General features: G+C 39.2%; 2 protein-coding genes across 2 annotated transcripts in view; one reads left to right on the top strand and one right to left on the bottom strand.

The window, feature by feature from the left end:
• nsg2 (neuronal vesicle trafficking associated 2) overlaps positions 1 to 13,698 on the top strand; it is a 29,907-nt gene extending 16,209 nt beyond the window's left edge. Inside the window, exons 4-5 of the mRNA XM_077592148.1 lie at positions 9,078 to 9,188; positions 12,236 to 13,698. Of these exons, the coding sequence (XP_077448274.1) occupies positions 9,078 to 9,188; positions 12,236 to 12,439 (315 nt within the window). The 3' untranslated portion in view covers positions 12,440 to 13,698. The remainder of the gene's footprint in view (positions 1 to 9,077; positions 9,189 to 12,235) is intronic.
• Positions 1 to 22,645, bottom strand: part of drd1b (dopamine receptor D1b) — a 170,850-nt gene that overhangs the window by 2,513 nt on the left and 145,692 nt on the right. The gene's annotated exons all lie outside the window — the stretch shown is intronic.

The following is a 22,645-nucleotide window of genomic DNA, read 5'->3' as shown; positions in this document are numbered from 1 at the left end:
TCGCGCGTCGGCCTCACAGCTAAAAAAAAAAGAAAAAAATGGGATTTTATGTTGTGCGCTCCATATGATTTGCTGTGTGCAGAGATACGAGAGTAGTGCGCAATTGCGCACACGCGCAGCTTAGAGGGAACATTGGTCTAGGGTGTAGTCTGCCTTTCGCTCAGATACCTGGGTTAGGGTCCAGAAACCCCCGCAAACCTATCGAGGATGTGGTGTGGAAGATGAAAGAAAGAACGACCAAATCTGATTGGCTCAATAATTGTATCGCAAAGCAGTAAAGCATACGCACGAGTAAAGCACACAGAAGCAATGTTGCTAAACTGAATAATTCCCCGGATCCTTTATCAAGGTTATTGTTGAACAAAAAACGTGTATGACCTTACTTTATGCATCTCTTGATGGTAATAATATTGAATGAAATATTGCCATCCGTGCTTGAACATAGCCCACAGTGGTTATCAGACTTTTCCAGAAATGTTGCAGTCGGCTTAACAGGGCACGCGCTGCGCTGCCTTCAGCTTTTGTTAGGCACAAATGCAACTCAGTCGCTTTGATTCTGTGTGATGTCTCTTGCTTTTTGGGGGCTCAAGTGAACCGCCGGCTTGGCTTCAACTGACGAGCTGATTCTGCGCGAGCACAGAAACGAGATGCTTACACATCTCTTTTCTCCTCTAAGCTTTGCAGTTTGTGTTGATGGTTGGAGAAGCCCAAGCGCTCTCTAATGCACCCTCGCTCATCCATCCCCTGCTTCTTCTCACCCTGCACAACACATTCCTCTTTTCTTTTCACACTTAGGTTTGTCTCGCTCCTCCGTCTTCATCTGCGCTGTGTACTGCAGGAATATGGCAGTCATGACGGTGTCACAAAAAAAGAGCCATAGGAGGAACGTAAAAGCTGCCATTCCTGTGATGTATCTTTATCGTAGGAAAAGGAAATATAGTTTTGTTGTGTGGCCTCCAGTCAAGCCAGCCACAAGGGTTCAATTGTCAATAGCTCTCTACCGCCATCCTCTGTCAGTTGCTTCCAACTCACCCCAACCCTTCCGTGTCGTTTCAATTAGACCAGGGTTCGGGAACCTTTTTTGATGGAAAGAGCCATAATTAATTCACATTTTTTAAATGTTAATCCTTTAGAGCCATGCCCCGAATTTAAAAGTCAACATACATGAAAATGTGTGGCTTTTTTAGTCACTTGACCATTTTTAAAGTACAAAAAGTCTCTGAATTATTTTGACAACATTGTTATGTTGTTGCTAATCAATGAGTATCAATGAAAATATCCATGCGGAAGAGTGTAATGAAAAAAAAAACATTATAAGGCGCTGGAGGTAGTGTCAATGCCATAATACCAACGTAAAGCTCCTATTCCAGTGCTTTTTCACCAGCAGCATTGTTTACCTCACAGGTTAGCGGAGAGCCATATGCACCCATCAAAACCCTGAATTAGACCCACAAGACAAGATGAATAACATCTGCTTTGCTTTACCTGTTTGTTACAACAAATATCCAAGAGTCTCATTTTAAATGATCTAAAAAAGAGACTATTATACTTAGTATGACTAAAGTGTAGTCTGCCTTTCGCCTGAAGTCAACAGCATTTTCATCCATTTATTTATTAAGATACAAGCAGGGGGCTTGTTTGGACCCAAAAGACAATTGTTGCACTTTTAAAAAAAATCTCTTTGTTTATACACTTAGAGAAGAAATTCAATCACTCGTCGATCAGGATTTCAACTCTCTATGTTGCATGGTTTGGACAAACGTAGCGAGAGAATCCTAACATACACACACACACACCCATAAATCACGCTTTATAAGGATTATAGACAAGAGTTTTAAACCACAGGCGCAATCACTGAATAAATCTAACACTTCTATCGTTCTATTGGGGAAATTTCAAAGTGAAAGTATTCAATCATTCATGTATCTTCCATACCGCCCATCCTCGAAAGGGTTGTGGGGGTTGCTGGAGCCTAGCCCAGCTGTTTTCTGAGGGACTGTGTGGTAACCTCAGTCTCAGTCTGCAGATGGTCCCCACCTTGTGGACTTCCTGTGTGTGGCTCCAGTTTCTTACCTAGGTCTACAATGTCTTGTGTGTCTTGTGTCTGTTTTGCTACTGCAACCAAGAAATTTCCCGAATCTAATTACCATTGCGCGTTGAGATAAAAAATGCAATCAGTCTGATTGCAGAGATTTGGCCACCATTGTCACCAAAATTCATGTGCATGTCTCACACATCAATCTGAAAATTTTCAGGCACTTTGAGCCTAGTATGTCCTCACCGTGAACAGACAAGAAGCAGTCCACGTGGATATGCATTCTCTCGGCTCCCAAATGGATTGATGATATTAAAAAGAAAAAAATCCTAGTTTTATTTTTCTGAAGGAAATGTAGGCAAAAGAGACAAAATGCGGGAGAATATGTCATGTCTATTTTTCGGTAAAATTTGGCTATAATGTGTACTATACTTTGATAACTTACTTGAGTACTCTGCGTATTTCTGGGTGGGTGCACATTTGTCTATTTGATACCCAAGAGCAGATAATGAGAGCTAAGAAACATGCAATAAGAGTCCAAGGAGAGGCTTCAAAATAGCTTTTAGATTCCAGCTGTCTTCGGGCGAAAGGCAGACTACACCCTAGACTGGTCGCCAGCCAGTCACAGGGCACTGAAAGTATTTTACCAAAACTAAATAACAGTCATTTTCTCCAAATGTTATTCTGGCCCAAATCATGATAAGCTAACTTATAGATCAATTGCCTTGGGATGAACAACCGTTGGCAGTTATAATATAAATAATTTAGGACTGAGACAGATAATACTCAACAATACTCAGGGTAGAGTATGGTAGCTGAGAAAAGGTAAATTGCACATTCCGAATGCCAAAACTAGAACACAAATGACCACGTCACGAACACAAAAGGACGAGAACGAAGGCCTTCATGTTCATATTTTAAAGTTCAGAGGGAGTCAATTTATTGCGGCTTGTCTTGAATATGTCTATAAACTCTATGATACATACAGACAACAATTTAAAGACTCTAAACTGGGATGTCTTTGTAAAGTTCTTACACACCATTTTCCATCACTATTTTTACCCACTTCAATTTTCTTTTTTTCCGCCTTTCTTGGTCTCGCTGCCATGTCACGTCGAGCCAGCATTCAGTGGCCAGCTCTTACTGGCAGATAATCACACGCACATCATATTGTTAAAAAAACTGGCTGCTGATTAAGTGAAGTGGCCAGATGTGATGGCAAGATACTAAAGGCTGAGCAGGGCACACATAAGTACAACATCACTGCACAACTATCAGCTGTAGATGTAACAACTTCATGTTTTTATCTTAAATCTCAAATATGTATATGCTGCATTGTTTTTATCAGGGGAAAACAATATGCCAATGCTCTAAATTCACATGAAATAGGATACATTTTGCTATACTGGGTTAAAATCATTTTTGTCAACCCACACATGACATGTTTGGCAGTTGAATAGATTTTTAATGCACATTTAGATATTTGGCCTTAATCTCATGACTTTGTATCAATTCCCATTTGGCTTCTCACTGACCCGCTGACTTCAGTCTGGTTTAGTCTTCATGGGCAGTAAAGTGGGATATTATAATGAAGATACATTAGCACAGTTGGCATCCGTTAGGCACAAGCTTTGGTGGAGTCACTGCCACCCTGCTGGATTATTATAATCCACTTTTCAGCCTGTAATGTCACACAGCGTCTTTAATGATTCTAAGCAGAGTGCCCTGCCCCACAGAAAAAAACACACAAACAAATGATGCGTTTTAAATAATGTGGAGGCAAAAAAAAAACCAAATGCTAAGTAGATTTTTCAGGTATCGTTGCTTTACTTGAGCAAACCTCTTGAATTTTTTTCTGCTCCGTGAAATCCTTATCCCAGAGGTATACAAACAACGGCCTGCGAACCAACTGTGACCTGTTGCCTGGTTTTTATTGGCCTGCAGCAAATTATGCAAAAAAAAAATAATGAATTGGTGGCTGGCCAATCGCAGGGCAAGAGTCGACAGACAACCAATCATGCTCACACTCGTAGCTAGGGTCAATTTAGACTAGAGCAATGGTGTCAAACTCGAGTTGGTTCGCGGGCCGCTTTAACGTCAATTCGATTTCATGTGGGCCGGACCATTTTAGATATAATATTTAGATTTTTTTAAATAAATGGATTAAATGAACTGGATTAAAGGCCCTAAATATTCAGTTTTTTATAGATCTAAAACAATTTTTATTTTAGCTTTTTTTAAATATATTTTTAGATTTTACAAAATGATTTTTGAACTAAAAACACAGAAAAAATGATAAAAAAATTACAATTATTGATTTAAAAGGGGGAAAATCGGGAAATGTAATATACATCTATACTCTTCATTTTAATTTGATCCTAAAACAGAAAGTCAGCACTCTTTCTCGGGCCGCACAAAATGATGCGGCGGGCCAGATTTTTCCCCCGGGTCGCCACTTTAACACCTGTGATTTAGAGTGTCCAACCAGCATGTTTTTGGAATGTGGGAGGCAACCAGACTTCCCGGAGAAAGGCCACGCAGGGAGAACATGCAAACTTCACACAGGTGAATTGATCTGGATTCGAACCCGGGACCCCAGAAATGTGAGGCGGACGCGCTAAACACTCACTTGCGGGTCAAAAACCTGACAAAAAACTGTGAGAAATTGTGGAGAATTGTAGTATTTGGTTTGAGACAAATGGATGTAAATAACATTATGAAACATTGAGCTTTTATTATAACATCCTATTCTTAAACCTCAATATTATTTTGTTGCTTGTGGCCATTAACACATTCAGTGCCATTAACAGTTATACAGTGGACACAAAATGCATTTCAATGGAGAACATTAAATGAATCATGTTTTACTGCCATTGACATCAATAGACGTCCAATGCAATATGCCCCTCTCAAAATGTATTAGACATCTCTCACTCTCAATAGCAACCATTAAGTTAATAATTCAAAATTAATGCATTTTAAAAACCCCATTTTTGTCCCATCATTTCGTTCCTTGCATCCCTTTTTTATTTTTTATTTTTTTATGCCACCAAATTAATAAAACAAGTTGTACATGTCACCATCTTCAAAATAACTAAATGTGTCCCTGGCTTTTTTTGGAGTACACGTTTGATCATATTTGATGACTTGAGTGCACTTTGAGTGACCTTTCTATATAATTATGGCGTCTGGAGAGAAATCACCTCACACGCCCGCACACAGCTTGAGCATAAAGGTCACCTGACGCTTTCCACAAAGCCCCAAAGCATTTTGATTGAAATGCTAGCACCTTAGCCGAATTGAGATGAGACAAAGAGAGGCTTCTCGGTGCATGTCGTCAGTGTATCAGCTAGCGTCATTTGCTGTAGTTGCGGCACGACCGTCTCCATGTCAACCACATTATCCATGTTTGAGAGATGCCACATATGCCCTGAGCTCATGGTCTCTATCCGGGAGCAAATCTAAATTGCGTTTGGGAGAGGAAAGAACAACATTTGTGATGAGACCTGAGAGGAAAATTAATAATGTTACTTAGAAAATGGATGCTTTTGCAATTTTTCTCCTTGGTAAGCATTTACAAAAAGTAATCATGGTTGTAGTTTGTGGAAAGACATCCACTGCATATTTCTGAGAACTTTAAATATTGGATTTTACTATTTTATCATCATGTCATGACTATGAAAAAAATGTTTTTCTTCCATCATGAAATTTATCTCCTTTAATTTATTATGAGTTTGTTCACCCCATTTCCAACGTTTTTGTTTTACCCCGCTACAAAAAGGTAAAATACAATCTAAACTGGTCGCGAGCAAACTGAGTTTTTTTTTGTACTATTCAAACACTAATACTTCAATTAGTTGTCAAATGAGGGCCACAAAATATTGTCCCATGGGCTGCATTGCACAACTGGCCCTCAACTTTGAAACCTGTCCTATATTAATTTATTCATCTTCCATATGTAAACTCACAAAAGTCACAAGACTGCTGGAGCGTTTCCCAATGAATTGACTGAAAACATAATTCATGCATGAAAGCTTTAATAATAAATTAATGACTTCATCTATAATCCTTATAAAGCGTGATTTATGGGTGTGTGAGTGTGTGTGTATGTTAAGATTCTCTTGCTGCGTTTGTCCAAACCGTGCAACGTAGAGAGTTGATTTTTTTTTTATTGTGGCCAGAAACAGCTGTCGGATCCTAATAGACGAGTGATAGAATTTCTTCACCTTCTCTAAGTGTTTAAACTCAATCTTTTATTTGTTAAACACCCATTTTTCAAAATATTTTTTTTCCAATAGCGCAACAATTGTCTTTTGTTTCTAAACAAGCAAGCTTGTAATTAAAAGGCTATGTTTTTTCATGATGCATTTGCTGTTACATATATACTCCACATCACATTTTCTTCTCATTTCCACAATTTGCACCCTTTCACTGCAAGCACTGGATTTGTCTTTACTATAAGGTTAACACCCCCCAACAAAATCCCCACCTGCTGATCTTTAAAGAGAGTGATGGGGTCTTTGCGGGGATTTTTTGGAGGGCGGTAGCTGGGCCCCCTACGTGGCCAGTCAATTCCTGGCGGAGAACGAGTGGGTATTGGCTTTCATCAGCACTGACAGCCGAGGACTCGTGAAGGTTATAAAGCACGTGACCATTTATCAATGGAAAAAAAGCTTCATTGTTAAGTACACCGCCACAGTCCAAGATAAAAGCAAAAGCAACAACCATCTCATCTCATCTCATTTTCTGAAACGCTTTATCCTCATTAGGGTCGTGGGGGACGGTGCTGGAGCCTTTCCCAGCTAACTCCGGGCCAGAGGCGGGGGGGCACCCTGTACCGGTGGCCAGCCGATCGCAGGGCACAAGGAGATAGACAACCAAGCACACTCACACCCACACCTAGGGGCAATTTAGAGTGTGCAATCAGCCTACCATGCATGTTTTTGGAATGTGGGAGGAAACCGGTGTACCCGGAGGAAACCCACGCCGGCCTATATATATATATATATATATATATATATATATATATATATATATATATATATATATATATATATATATATATATATATATATATATATATATATATATATATATATATATATATATATATATATATATATATATATATATATATATATATATATATATATATATATATATATATATATATATATATATATATATATATATATATATATATATATATATATATATATATATATATATATATATGAAATACTACTTTAATATGATAACAGACCATATTTTGGACACAAATCATGAGATGATATGAGATCATTGCAACTTGACATTTAGGACATATTTAATAGAGTTGTTCAGGCAAATCATCAAATTCATGTGGGGAAAAAAATATGTTTCCTAGTTTAGTTTTTGATATCCGAAAAGCCTTTGATTTGAACCTGAGTATTTTTTATATCCACTAGAAATGAATTTCACCAATTGTAAACGTGTTGTTGTTGCATGCTCTTCTGAAAACATAAATGGCTGAACAAAGATTGCATATAAAAGAAACTTCTTCGAAGGTAAAAAAAAAAAAAAAAGAGAGAAACCCATGCCAAATGCCAAAGAAAAAGTCATATAAAAATGAACCAATTTTTTGATGTGGAGACTCACAAAATGTGCAGACGTGTTGAAAGTCCAAAGAGTGAATAGTCAAGTAGATTGGTGGCCGCATGCATGAATCAGTTGGCATAACACTGATGGACTTCGAGCTAATTGTTATGACAAGATTGTCGGAGCAGCCAATCAGAACGTCCAAACATGGGAGCGTGGGAGGCAGGAAATTACAATTTATCGGAATGGCAACTTTAGTTTATTTATTTTCCAAGACAGACGTGTGCACACTGATGTAAAGACACACATGTACACAATTATGACACAACACGCATACAGGTGTCAGACGTTGGCAGATGCTATGGGTTTTAAGCACAGATAGCCTTCCATGCCTCATTTGCATAATTCAAATTTAAATACAATTTCAAAAGGTGTCCAATCAAAGTGTCAAGTTGAAAGGAAACCCTTTTTTTATGTTAATCTCCACAACAGCACGTCTAGTCTGCCAGACAATTGCAAAATGCACACATTTGTTTGAATAAGTCTATTGTGAAATATGTATTTACTGTATTATTATACTGTTCTTCTGATACAGAAGAATAAATAACATTACTTTGTTCAAAAGGGATTGTGATGCTTTATAAATAGTATTCAGTAAATATATTGCATTTATATTTACGGGATATTTAACTTCAGAGGAATATTTTTAAAACGAGCATTTAAAACAGATATAAGTCCAATTACTGATCAGTGTATCTTAAAATTTATACAAGACTAATACTTTGTATTTATTTTACAAAATAGTGAGTGTTACAACATATTGGCACAAAAATCTATTTAAAATGATTTATACAATATCAACAAAGCATGATAATAATATTTAATAATCAAACCATTAAAAATATAGATAAAAGGTTAAAATGTTTCTTAAATAGAGAGGTTGTGTTCAATATATGCAATATGAACAATCAAGTAGTTTTATACTATATTTATAATTCACTTAATGTATTCCATTAAATATAATGAATTTATATAATGTATAATGTATTTTTTGAATGACCTAAAATGGATTAAAAAAAAAAAAATCAATAAATTCGATATTAAAAAAGGGATGGAATCTTTGGTAATATTCCAACTGTAATCTAAAAATATTTCAGTATCGCTTACCTTCACTTGGGGTGGGCAAACCGGTCCTTAAGGGTCACTGTGGGTGATGGTTTTTGTTCTAACTGGTCAAGACAGACAATTTAACCAATGTAGTTTCTGTAGAAACAAGAAGCACCTGACTGCAATTCCCTGATTGCACTTGCAGAACACCAGATTGGTGGAAAGTTGTTGTCTTGATAGATTGGGACAAAAACCCTCACCCACTGTGGCCCTGCAGAATAGTTTGCCCATTCATGCTCTTCTAGAAAATAAAACAAACCACTTTTGTTGACCTGAGTGGTATTTGCGCCTCCTGCAGGTCACCATCCTGATTATCTTGGCCTTAGCCTTCCTTGCCTGCATTGTGTTCCTGGTGGTTTACAAAGCCTTCACCTATGACCACGCCTGCCCAGATGGATTCCTCTACAAGGTACAAGAAATACTAATAATAAACATTTTGATTCATATATAGTCTCTTTCAGGTGACCGCGAGGAGTTGGTACTTTTTTTACAAAATGGCCAGGGGTGCTCACACTTTTTGCTCCAAGATCTACATTTCCAGGAACCAATCTCGTGGGGGTATTCACTCGGCACTGAGTTTGGAGGGAGGGCAGCTAAGACGCGTCTCCTTACCAACAAAGGGCGCTGAATTGAAGCATAGTTGGGATTAGTATATTTATCTGTTCAACATCAATAGACTGCCTAACAAGCGGCTGTGACAGATCAGTTATGTTAGGCGAGGTTGTTGGCACAACACTTAAGACCCTGATGAGAGCCTAATTATGGTTAAATGAGTCAGACATGAAAAGCCATCCGATGGTGCAGTGGTTCTTCCGCCTGACTTTGGTGTGGGCAGTCATATCCTCGAAAGGGTTTCAGGGGTTGCTGGAGCCTAACGCAGCTGTCTTCGGGCGAAAGGCAGACTAAAACCTAGACTGGTCGCCAGTCAGTCGTAGGGCACACAGAGAGACAAACGACCATCCGCATTCCCAATCATACCGTCGCCTGCGGGAATCGAGCCCGTGTCTGCCCGCAACCAATTCAGGCGAGTGAACCTCTACACCATGAGGCGGCTTATTTTTTAATTCTTAAAAAAAAAAAAAATTAAGTTCATAAAAATTGTGAAAATCCATGATGAAACTCGCAAGCGTAAGCAACTCCTCGGTCTTCTGCTTGCTACTAGGACTCAGCACTGAAGAAATTTTTTTTTTTAAAGTTTATAAAAATGTGAAAATCCACGCTGAAACTCGAAACCAGAAGCCACTCTTGCGGTACTCGGACGTTTCGTCGAAATACGTTTGGTCCCCGGACATTTGGTCCCCGGACGTTTGGTCGACCGGACGTTTGGTCGACCGGACGTTTGGTAGAACGGACGTTTGGTCGCTGGGTTCGCGAGTCCCGAGGTTTGAGTTACGAGACTTTCATTTGTTTAACCCTAACCCTATCACTCAATGTTAAATAATAGTCATTAAATCCCTATTCACCCAATGTTAAAATCTATCAATTGCTTGTGAACCCGTTCTACCAAACGTCCGTTCTACCAAACGTCCGTTCTACCAAACGTCCGTTCTACCAAACGTCCGTTCTACCAAACGTCCGTTCTACCAAACGTCCGTTCTACCAAACGTCCGTTCTACCAAACGTCCGTTCTACCAAACGTCCGTTCTACCAAACGTCCATTCTACCAAACGTCCGTTCTACCAAACGTCCGTTCTACCAAACGTCCGTTCTACCAAACGTCCGGTCGACCAAACGTCTGGTCGACCAAACGTCCGGGGACCAAACGTCTTTCGACGAAACATCCGGTCACGACTCTTGATATATATACACATATATTTTTTAATAGGGGTAACCCTACCTCGCGGATTTTCACTTTTCGTGGGGGGTCCGACCCCCCATTAACCGCGATAATCGAGGTATTGCGGTGGGCACATTGCGATGTCGCAGTACAAACGAGCCCAAAGGAAACTAACAGTCTGGATCAAATCTTACTCTCAGGCAATCTACCAATTGTACTTTGGTGATCGACTGGTAGATTATGATCGACATATTGAGCACCCCTGACTTAGACAAATGTCATTATTGATTTCCAACATGGCTTCTGCTACAGTATTTATAGTGTATAATCTTTATTCTCACTGCAAAAAAATGATACTACGTGGACTTATGGGACAGAAAAAGGAATAGATTGTAATTTAGGAAAAAATGGTGGTGCATTAACATTCTACTCTGCTGGACACTTGTTGTTCCCCAAGTTCTATCATGCGCAGTTTTTGTGTCACCTTGATCTTCAGACACTCAAAGCTGGGATCTAAAAGCTATTTTGAAGCCTTTCCTCGGACTCTTATTGCATGTTCCTTAGCTATCATTATCTGCTCTTGGGTATCAAATAGACAAATGTGCACCCACCCAGAAATATGCAGAGTACTCATAAGTTATCAATGTATAGTTACACATTATAGCCAAATTTTACCGAAAAATAAATATGACCCATTCTCCCGCATTTTATCAAAGAGACAATTCAGCCCAAAGAGTTCAATTTTCACTAACAAGTTCACTTCACCAACATTTCCTTCAGAAAAATAAAACTAGTTTTTTTTTCTTTTTAATATCATCAATCCATTTTGGGCGGAATACATATCCACCAGGACTGCTTCTTGGCTGTTCACAGTGAGGACATACTAGGCTCAAAGTGCCAGAATATTTTCAGATTGATGTGGGAGACATGCACATGAATTTTGGTGACAATAGTGGACAAATCTCTTTCTTTATCTCAGCGCGCGATGGTAATTAGATTAGATTAGATTAGAATTTTATTTCATACCATATTCGGGAAATTTCTTGGTTGCAGTAGCAAGACAGACACAAGACACATAAGACATTGTAGACCTAGGTAAGAAACTGGAGCCACACACAGGAAGTCCACAAGGTGGGGACCATCAGGAGACTGAGACTGAGGTTACCACACAGTCCCTCAGTAGTCTGGAGGTTTTAAAGATCATATATAGTAATAATAGGACTGAGAGAATTTGGGAAATCTCAATATGACGAGAAACAAGTCGTACATTGTAACATTACGAGTGAAAACCCACGATATTACGACATTAAGAGATTAAAATCAGAATATTACACAAATCAAGTCATTAATTGTAATACTACAGGATTAAAGTCGTTTTATTGCTTGTTTTTATTACATGTTTTATGTACGTATTGTTTCATTTCATAGGCTGAGACCTTTGGCAATGGCAACATATCAGAAAATTCCTACTTTTATGGGATAAAATTAGGGAAAAGACTAGGTTAATCTCCTTACATCCCTTATTTTTATGTTAAATTTACCGCAAAGTGTTTTGGGATCGGCGAACTGTTGGTCGGTCTGAACACCAGGCAGAATTTGGCAATGGCCGGACTGTGAGTGAACACAGCTTTTCCACGTCCATGCCTGTAAGCAAAGGATACATTTTGTTTTGGTCACAGCACAAGCGCTGCATTCCAGCCTCGCTGGAGGCCTACTACGCCGCACAAGACGCCAACGCCAGGGGCCGCTTCTACACAGTGATCAGCCACTACAGCATGGCCAAGCAGACCACCTCGCACTCCGTATCCCCCTGGCTGCCCGGGGGGGCCGTGGGGAAGCCGCATGATGGCAAGCCCCCGCACGGCGGCGATGATGCCCACTGAGTTGCACAAATGCCATGAATACATCTGAGTGTATTATGTGCCAGTAGGGCCTTTTAGAGTGCATGCAGACATCAATTACCAGTCATTTTTATTTGTCTGCCCGTTTTCTCTTACTGAGCGCCATTTTCTCTCCTCATGTTAAAACACACACATCTGGATCATTTCTTATTCATTTGCATATTTATTTTTGACAGTAGTGTGTGGTTTTGCATGGGACTCAGTCAACCGACTCGGAGTGTTATATAGTACTGTTTACTATTTGTTTATACAGTATGATGCGTGAAAAGTCACATATACATTGGATGGACCAAAAGTCGATAAAGTGGTGCCTTGAGATATATGTGACCTAATTTTGAAGTGTTTCATGAAGCAAATGTTAAGGTTAACTCTCATCAATTAAAGACAATTCCATATTCTATATCGAACAACCACAACAAAACTTAGCCTTTCTGTCCAATGGCTGAATGCTCATGAGGCAAAACGACATTGATATTCAATAGCTGCAGTTTTGGAAAGACATCATTTTAACACAAGGGAGCAGCACTACATTTAGGCAGCTTAAATACTGTAATAGTCAAAGAGATGTTTTCTTCATCCTTTGCAAAACGATTACCATTACAGCATATTTGAGTCACTTAAAGTAGTAGTACTATTTTATAGTCCGACTTGTTCTAAATGTTTTTGTGGGCATTTACATTCATTTTAATGTGGAAAAAAAAGATTTGAGATGATTTTGAATGAATGAATCACACCTGTATCTCAAGGGACCGCTGTAAAAAATGATTTGTTTGTTCTGTACTGAAATTTTGCAATTTTTTTTACATCATCTTTGCTAGCGTAAGTTTGTTTCCCCCTATTGCCTTTTATTCATATTCCCTTACATATTATCTTTCCTTTCCTGCCTTCTCTCCCACCCCTATTTTTCTTGTCATTTTTGCCTTCTGCTCTCATCCATTTTCCACTCCTTCATTCATGAATTCCTTCCTGTTTCATCCCTTTTTTTAGTTTTAGAACTGCTTTTTATTTCTACACCTTACTCCTGTGTCAATCCTGATTGAAAATTATAAGTTGCCTACCTAACAAACTGTGTACGTAATTTTTGTCGTATATCTATTGATGACCGAGTCTACTGCCTCAGCTGTGTACCCTTAGACAAACCCCCCACCCCAACCCTCCCAACAAAAGATGAAAAAAATGTGCTCTCTGGTGTTCTTGTTTGACAAGTGAGACACTTGCTCATGTATATAGTAACGTGTTGCTTTTTTTATTTGGAATCACATTCTTTGCAGACGTTTGTAGTAGTTTTAAATTGTATGACTTATTTTGAAACTTTTTGCCATAGCCCCAAGTCAAATGCCATTTACAGGATTGAAACTGGAGATACGTATTTGAAGGAGGTGTTTTTAACATGCAGTATAACTTAGAGACTGTTTATCAGCTGCTGTTTTTGGCGTTCAAATGCGATCAACCTATTGACTGCCTTTTTTGAGCTTATTTTTCACAACGTCAAGTATAATAATCCAGGACTGTTGATTGCTGAGGTTTTGGTGAGCAAACATGTTCAAAAAGGCCCAGCCCTGATAATATACACACAAAAAAGATGGTGACGTTCATTTCCAAAGCAGTTTGATTTTGTCTATCATGTTTATTTATAAGTGCAGCTTTTTATTTTTGAAGGCATTAATCTGCAGTTAAGAGTGCTTTCTATAAGCTGTTGTACTGTTGTTAGTTGCTAGCGTATTGTAACTGTCCCTGTAATGACTCCTTGTGCATCCCGCCCACCTTTCCTCTTTCTCTCAGTTCAAAATATCCCAATAAAAAGACGGAGAGACCCGAAACCAACATGTCCGTGTGATTAATGTGCCGTGTCGTAAAGATAAACTAATGGAAGTGCTCATCTACAGTACTTTTGATGACAAATTTACCAAATTTAGCTGAATTTTATAATGTGAGCCAACTGATGCTGTAGTCACTGTAGTGGTTCATGGTCAGTTCAATCTCAATGCTCAATCTATGATATGATTGTGATTGGGATTGGGATTGTGATTGTGAATAGTCATTCTGGGTGCCCTATGGTTGACTAGCGACCCGTCTTGGATGCACCGGAGTTAGCTGGGATGGGCTCCAGCAACCTCCGCTACCCTTACAAGGATGGGCGATACAAAAGATGGATGGATTTTCATATGACAAGCATTACAAACTTTCACATACACATATTTTTTGTAAACCCTTAGAGGGCTTTCGTTTAATTCATTTGCTAAGGTTGACTGGATTAGATGTCAAATCCATTTAAACTGGGAATTGTTCAGTTTAGGGCAGCCCGATGGCGCGAGTGGTTAGAGCGTTAGCCTCACGGCTGTGGGGTCCTGGGTTCTAATCCAGGTCACGTCCACCTGTGTGGAGTTTGCACGTTCTCCCAGGCCTGTGTGGGTTTCCTCCGGGTACTCCGGTTTCCTTCCACATTCCGAAAAATTGCATGGTAGGCTGATTGGACACTCTTAATTGCCCCTAGGTATGGGTGTGAGTGTGCTTGGTTATAGGTCTCCTTGTGCCCTGCGATCGGCTGACCACCGATTGAGGGTGTCCCCCGCCTCTGGCCCGGAGTCAGCTGGGATAGGCTCCAGCACCCCCTGTGAATGAGGATGAAGGGGTTCAGAAAATGAGATGAGATGTTCAGTCTAAACGTATTAGATGTCTAATGCTGTCATTGGCAGTGAAATATGAACATTTACAGCCTGTCTTCCTGGTTTAAATGATTTGGACATCTATGCAATGGGTTGAATAAAAAAAAATAGAGTGTTACTTACCAGTGTGTATAACTGTTTTACTTTAATGTCATTCATTTGATTTTAATTAACATTGTATCAATTGAATTTCTATGAAATCTTTAAAATTTTATACAATTAAAGAAAGTTGGCTAGGATAGGTTCCAGCACCCCCCTTGTGAGCATAAGCAGTAGACAAAATGAATAAATGACATAATGAATAATCATTTTTTTTCACATGGCCGAAAACAATCACTTACTACTGTTAAAAAGTCCAGTCTTAAATGTTGAAAGCTAAAATAGTCACTTGCTCTAAAAAGTGCTAAAGTGCCAACTTCTGAAAAACTGTCCAATGTACTGAACCCTGAAAGAGTTTAAAAAAAATCAAATGCATTGTAAATTTTCAGAAACGTGGTTCATTGTGGGCAATTTACGTTTGCACAATAAAGAGTGAAAAACACCGGTGTAAAAAAAAAATACACGTCAGTTGGCCTACCTCTATATTATACTGCAGGAGGTGTTAGCCCAGGGGTCGGGAACCTTTTTGATGGAAAGAGCCATAAAAAAATTCATATTTTGAAAATGTTAATCCTTGAGAGCCATGCTCCAAATTTAAACCCCAACATACATGAAAATGTGTGCTTTTTTAGTCACTTCACCACTTTTAAAGTACAAAAAGTCTCTGAATTCTTTTGACAACATTCTTACGTTGTTGCTAATCAATGAGTGTCAATGAGAATATCCATGCCGAAGAGTGTAATGAAAAAAAAATGTATTATATATTATATTAGTGTCAATGCCATAATACCAACATAACACTCCTATTCCAGCGCTTTCTCGCCAGCAGTTTCCATAGTTTACCTCACAGGTTAGCGGAGAGCCATATGCACCCATCAAAAGAGCCACAGGTTCCCTACCTCTGTGTTAGCCTAATTTCTCATCACCATTTAAGGGTCAACACTGAGCTAGTTTTGCTCAGTTCATATTCAAAATCTGATTCAATTATTTAAAAAATAAATGTCTGGGTTAAGGGTTGCTGCGTCTACTCATGCCAGATAAACTAAGACTGCTTTACATATTTTCTGCATTGAACATGAATCACCGGTGGGGTTATTGTAAAAAAATACGTTTTTAGGAGAGTAAATCCTTTTTTTTCCTGTCTCAAGTTGGCTGGAAAAAGTGAGCCGTGAGGATAATCCCAGCATGGTCAGATCTTGGTCATAGGATGCCAAGAAATATTGTGTATTCATGATGCACCCTGCTGGTGCAAAGATTACACAGGGAAAAGCTACCAACCAAGGTCATTTCAACAAAAACAAATAAAACTCAATGGCACAAATCAGCGATGTATATTTTCTGAATAAAATCAATTCTCAGACTAATATGACTGATTTAAAAAAAAAAAGAGATCTAATTTTATGAAAATGGAGTTGTGATAGCAAGAATACCAATTTCATTCATTCATTCTTTCATTTTCTGAACTGCTTTATACACATTAGAGTCGCGGGGGGTGCTGGATCCTATCCCAACTGTCTCCGGGCCAGAGGCGGCGGACACCCTGAGTCGGTGGCCAGCCCATCGCAGAGCACAAGGAGGCGGACAACCATGCGCACTCACACCCTTACCTAGGGGCAATTTAGAGCCAATCAGCCTACCGTGCATGTTTTTGGAATGTGGGAGGAAACCCGAGTACCAGGAGGAAACACACGCAGGCCCGGGGAGAACATGCAAACTCCACACAGGTGGACCAACCTGGATTTGAATCCAGGACCCCAGAGCTGTGAGGCAGACGCGCTAACCACTCATCCGCTGCAAGAATACCTAATTGAAGAAAAAAAATACTGTCAGTATGTGGTGCCCCGGCCCCATCAATCCATACGTGATTTTTTCCCAAGTAGGTTCGACTTTGGACTGAGCTGCATACTTTACATACAACGTCCAAGGTGATTAATGATAGAAATCAACGCTTGCGGTCGTTGTATGGATCAAATGTGTGTAATTATGGAAATGGAGACTGTAATTAGGCTGATGCGATTATGAATTAGAGGCTTTTCCAGGCTTCTCCTCAGTGGCTGTGCAGTTGTTAACAGCTACCAAGCAAAAATGATTCTATACTGTTAAATGGAGAACTCTCTGGGCTTCATTTAAAGTGAGCTTTAGTATTTACTTAGCAGGTGGAGGTGAATCAACATGTCTCATTTAGTCCATGATTGTTGTCGAGTTCCCAGTAACAATGCCATATTCATGTCAGCCAAAGCAATAACCGAATGCTGTGATCCTTTACCACTTCGCAGGCCTAAAAAATCACGGCTTCACTACGTCATGTCATGTTTTTTTTATATTAAGTACAAAAAAGGTCATATAAATGTCAAAATCTACGCTGAAACCCGCAAGCAGAAAACTGAATAAAAAATGGTGGAAATCAGGGCCTCGCTTCTTCTTCGGCGCTGAATTGGGTGGCACTCAGCGCTGAAGAAGAAGTCATATTGCACCGTAGAAGAAGAATAACACACCGAATAATATCAAAGGCCGAGAAAGACGACTTCTTGACATTAGCTGGTGGTGAAAAAGCGCTGGAATAGGAGCGTTACGTTGGTATTATGGCATTGACACTACGACAATATTTTTTTTCATTACACTCTCTCGCATGGATTTTCTCATTGACACTCATTGATTAGCAACAACGTAACAATGTTGTCAAAATAATTCAGAGACTTTTTGTACTTTAAAAGTGGTGAAGTGACTAAAAAAGGCACACATTTTCATGTATGTTGGGGTTTAAATTTGGAGCATGGCTCTCAAGGATTAACATTTTAAAAATATGAATTGTTTATGGCTGTTTCCATCAAAAAGGTTCCCGACCCCTGATCTAAATAATCTTCGAGCAGAGAAAACATTGAAAACAGATAGTTTTTACTCCATCGGCCGATATGGCAGGTCGCTTCAAAAATTGACGTCGTTAGCTTTGCTTCTTTGTCTTTGTCTCGTCATTAGTGGATATATCAGTGTCTCTTGGTTGCATCACTTTTGACTTGTTTGTATTTTATTTTAACGTGTTATAGCCCATTGAGCACTTGATTTTGCCATGTTAAATTGATATGACAGAAAGTGAATGATGTAATGATGAGCTGTGACTGACAACTAATGCACGTGAAATTGCTTTTAAGCGTTCTCTTTTAAACAAGAGGTACTCCCCCGTGGAAGAAGTTTTAAAAAAATGTAGGCGCATGGTAGGAAAGGTGAGATGTTGTGGTTATTAAAGTGGAGAACATGCAGCGAGCGAATTATTAAAGCTCCAATTCTGAGCTTCAAAGTGAGGATGGATTCATAATATGTTTATTTCCCCCCTCCAGTAAGCCTTGTCCAGAGGATTTTATTGGATTTTACAGCCCAGTGGAAGTGTGAGCTTTTTGGAGCTGCTTGCATTCACATTTGGCTGATTCACACATCAAATATTTCTGATTGCTTGCAGGTGAAATGATAAAAAAAATATTCTTTTATAGTCAGCACGGTGGGTTGCGGTTGGCACATTTTGCCTACCCATTTAGAAATCTCGGATTGGAATCTTGGACGAAAGCATTACAGATACATTACTTTATTTTCTATAGACTATCATTCACACTTTTTTTCATAGTCTGACTGGGCCTGCGATTTATACTTGTGTGACTTCTGTTTTTTTTCCCTTTCCACTCACTGACACCTGTGAGAAGCAATGGCATTAATAGGGTCTCTCGAGGCCCTCAAGCAACGAATCCCCCACCTGTGCATACTGCAATTTTATTTTCTGCACACAAAGATGCACAATAAATAACCAAACAATATATAAAGGCACATTAAAAGAAAATATAGTTAACAGCAATAAGTATCAAAGACTTTAATAGAAAAAAAATGTAGTAGTACAGTGGTACCTCGACATACGATCTTAATCCGTTCTGGGACTGAGCTCATATGTCTCGTAACTCGAGCGAACGTTTCCCATTGAAATTAACTAAAAACAAATTAATTCGTTCCAACCCTCTGAAAAAAACAGGAAAAACAGGATATTGGATTGGAAAAACATTTTTATTTGTTTTAATTCGACATATATTGAGAAAGTAACAAATAACGAGTGGTTTAATAGTACTAAAATGTGTTTAATAGAACTATAAAATTAGACACGGAGGATACACAGACAGACATGCACATACTCGTAACCAAACAAACAAATTTAAATTAACTTGGTTTAATATATACAGACACACTCAAACATACGTTTAATGTAACTACACAAAACTGAATTCTAATTTTGTTTTAATCTTTTTTACCTTTGTAACGGGTTGACTATATCCGCACATTCAGCTGGAGTCTTCAAAACGAATGCATCAAGAGTTGTTTGTTTTTGCCTTCCCTTCAAAATATTTCGAAAATGACGTGCACAAATGTCCTCACAATACGATAACGCGCGACCACTTGCCAGCTTGACAGGGTGCCTTCTTTTCTACAAAATCCGAAAACTCTTGCCACTTTGCTAGCATGTCTTTGATATCCTTTGTAGCCAGGTTAGGTTTATACCACCGGGAGGGCCTTCTCCTCTGCCATGATGAATGTCCGCCTGGGCATTTTCTTCCAAAAAAGAACAGTTTCATTGCAGTTGAACACTTGTTGGGGGATGTAACTTTCCTGGGTGGTAATCGAGGCAAATGTGTTGATAAATTCCACCGCGGCTTTCGAATAGGAACTTGCTGCTTCCCCGTGTCTAATAACCGAGTGTATTCCAGATCTTCTTTTAAATTTTTCGAACCAGCCATGACTCGCTTTAAAGGGTTCTGAAGGTGTTGAAGGCTCCCCCTTTTCAGATCCTTTCTTTGTTATTAAATCCATGTAAATTCTGCTGGCTTTTTCACATATAGTTGACTCGGCCACGCTATCTCCTGCTAACTGTTTATCTTTTATCCACAATAAAAGAAGGCTCTCCATCTCGTCATGAATGTCACTGCGCCAGCGGAAAAGCAACCTCGGTGACACGTACACCACTCTCATATTTTTCAATTATTTCGCGCTTAATGTTGATTGTCAACGTTCGCCTTTTCTTTGCACAACTCTGTTCACTTTCTATGTAGTATTATGCATTGACTAACGGTGGGGGAAAAACGGGGGAAAATGCAAAGCTCCGCCTCGTGCTCGTAGATATATTTTATACACGAAAGAGATGCGGCAAAAAAGAAAGTGCCATGGCCACCTGGCTTTCTCGCATCTCAAATTTTTTTTCGTATCTAGGGCGAATTATTCGATCAAAATTTTCATTGTAGCTTGAGCATCTCGTAGGTAGAGCTGCTCGTATGTCGAGGTACCACTGTATAACTAAATGGAGTGCACTCGTCAATTTCAATTTTCACAAGAAACGTGCGACCCAATGACAGCGTCAAATGCCCCACAAAGGGGGTTTGCTACTGCGGTCTCATTGCAAATGGCCAATTCTTTTTATATCTGTGGAGTACATTTTGGCAGCCCTCGGGGCCCCTTTTATTGACTGCGCCCCCAAGCAACTGCCTGACTTGCCTATCTGCTAGCCACACCGTGGTTAATTGGGGTGTTCAGAAGTGATATTGAAGATGAAGACAATGGATTTGATATTGATTTGGTGACCCGGCTCTTGGTAAATAAGTTTCGTTTAGGCTATAGTTAATGCGAATAAATCTTAGTAAGTTACAATAACAAACATGTAATTTTTTGTTCTCAATGTTTAATGGTTTCTTCTTGGTCTCTGATCAAATGTAATTTATAACCCAATGAGATTTAGATATATTTTTGACTGCTTCATGGTGCTTTCTTTTTTTTATCTGGTGCAACCTGTAGTCCATAAATTATGGTAAATAAGACACTTGGCACAAGAGCTAAATTGCAAGGAAAAAAATAGAACATGTAATCTGTTTGACAAGTGTAGGTCAATCAGCTTGTTTCGGCATGGCAAAGCTTTCTTTGAAAGCAACGTGCCAACCTGGGAGAATCTTATTGCACACCAGTCTTAAACACTTTCAATCCTGCGGTAATGAGAAGCGCGTGCACTCGGTGTGTGCACTCACTGACATAAATCTTCCAAGTGAAACATGGCTTATGAGTCCGCGTGACTAATAGAAATGGAAGGATAATCCCTCGCACTGCTTGCGTCCGCAACGGAAAGGAGGAAGAAGGAAAAGGCCGCCAAACGCGATTGCGGCGAAACTCGATTCCAAGCAGGGCCATTTTGCGATCACCATGGCAACAGAGAGGCAAACGGCAGTCATTTTCAAAGTGATAAGAGATGTCCCTCACAGAGGAGAAAGGGAGCTAATCAGACACGCATTGACAACGCTATAGGACCTCCAGCTTCTCATTAAATTGGAGTTGTGAACATTTCAATCACCGCGATTGACCCAGCAAACATTTGGCTCATCATGTGAGAGCGTTCTAGTGGAACAACGATGTTATAGTATTTCATAATGCCCCACTTGAGACCTGGAAATCCATCATTGAGCCAGTCAAACCAACACAACAATCATTTCTATAATCAAGATGAGCAAATTAGTTGGTGCATCGAGAGAAGAGCAAAGTTTCTTGCAAGCATATAGTTGAGATATGAACATGTATTGCGACAATAAACTCAACTCAACAGGACAGGATGACATGCAAATTTCAGGTTTGACAAATTTTCGCCTAAAACATAAGCACATGTAGAATAACGCTATCTGTTATTTGGTTTAAAAGTTACTTTTTCTAATAACAAATTTAAAAAATATGCCGATAAAAGAAGTAAAAAAATTCTAAAAAAAATAGGGATTGGAGTTTATTTGAAATAAGATAAGTTTTTACACAAAAAAATAGACATATACTTGGTAAGACTGATTTTTCAGATTTTTCACTCAATGTTTGTACTAAATACTCATAGTACTAATGGTTGTCTATCTCTTTGTCCCCCCCTCTGGCCCGGAGTCAGCTGGGATAGGCTCCAGCACCCCCCGCGACCCTAATGAGGATGAAGCGGTTGAGAAAATGAATGAATAAATGAACTCACAGTACTAAAATAGAATGGCTATTATAATCAACCTAGATGTAGCACTGAAAAAAACACTGAAAGATGACTTTCACAACCATTGGGAGGCAACGATTTAATCATGGAAAACATTTCAAAAAGTATGTTTTTTTGGCCAGGTTAAAAAAAAAATTGCTTTGGATGGGGGGGGGGTGTAAACTTTATGCACCCACCATACGTCTTATCTGAGGTGATTCATTTTTGTTATGTGGCTGAAAAAAAGACAAATATCACCATTAAAATGCTAAGTATGTTCCCACCGAGTTTCTACAACCTTGAAGATAAGATATGGGACATGCTGCTGAGATGCACAATCACTACTGGGCTTAAAAGTATCACAAATTTCTTCCCACTACCGCTTGATTACTTCATTATATGCAGAGGCAATATTAC

This window comes from Stigmatopora argus, chromosome 22, assembly GCF_051989625.1.
Source record: "Stigmatopora argus isolate UIUO_Sarg chromosome 22, RoL_Sarg_1.0, whole genome shotgun sequence".
NCBI lineage: Eukaryota > Metazoa > Chordata > Actinopteri > Syngnathiformes > Syngnathidae > Stigmatopora > Stigmatopora argus.
The sequence above is the reverse complement of the archived record's forward strand: the minus strand, read 5'-3'. Positions and strand labels throughout refer to the sequence as shown.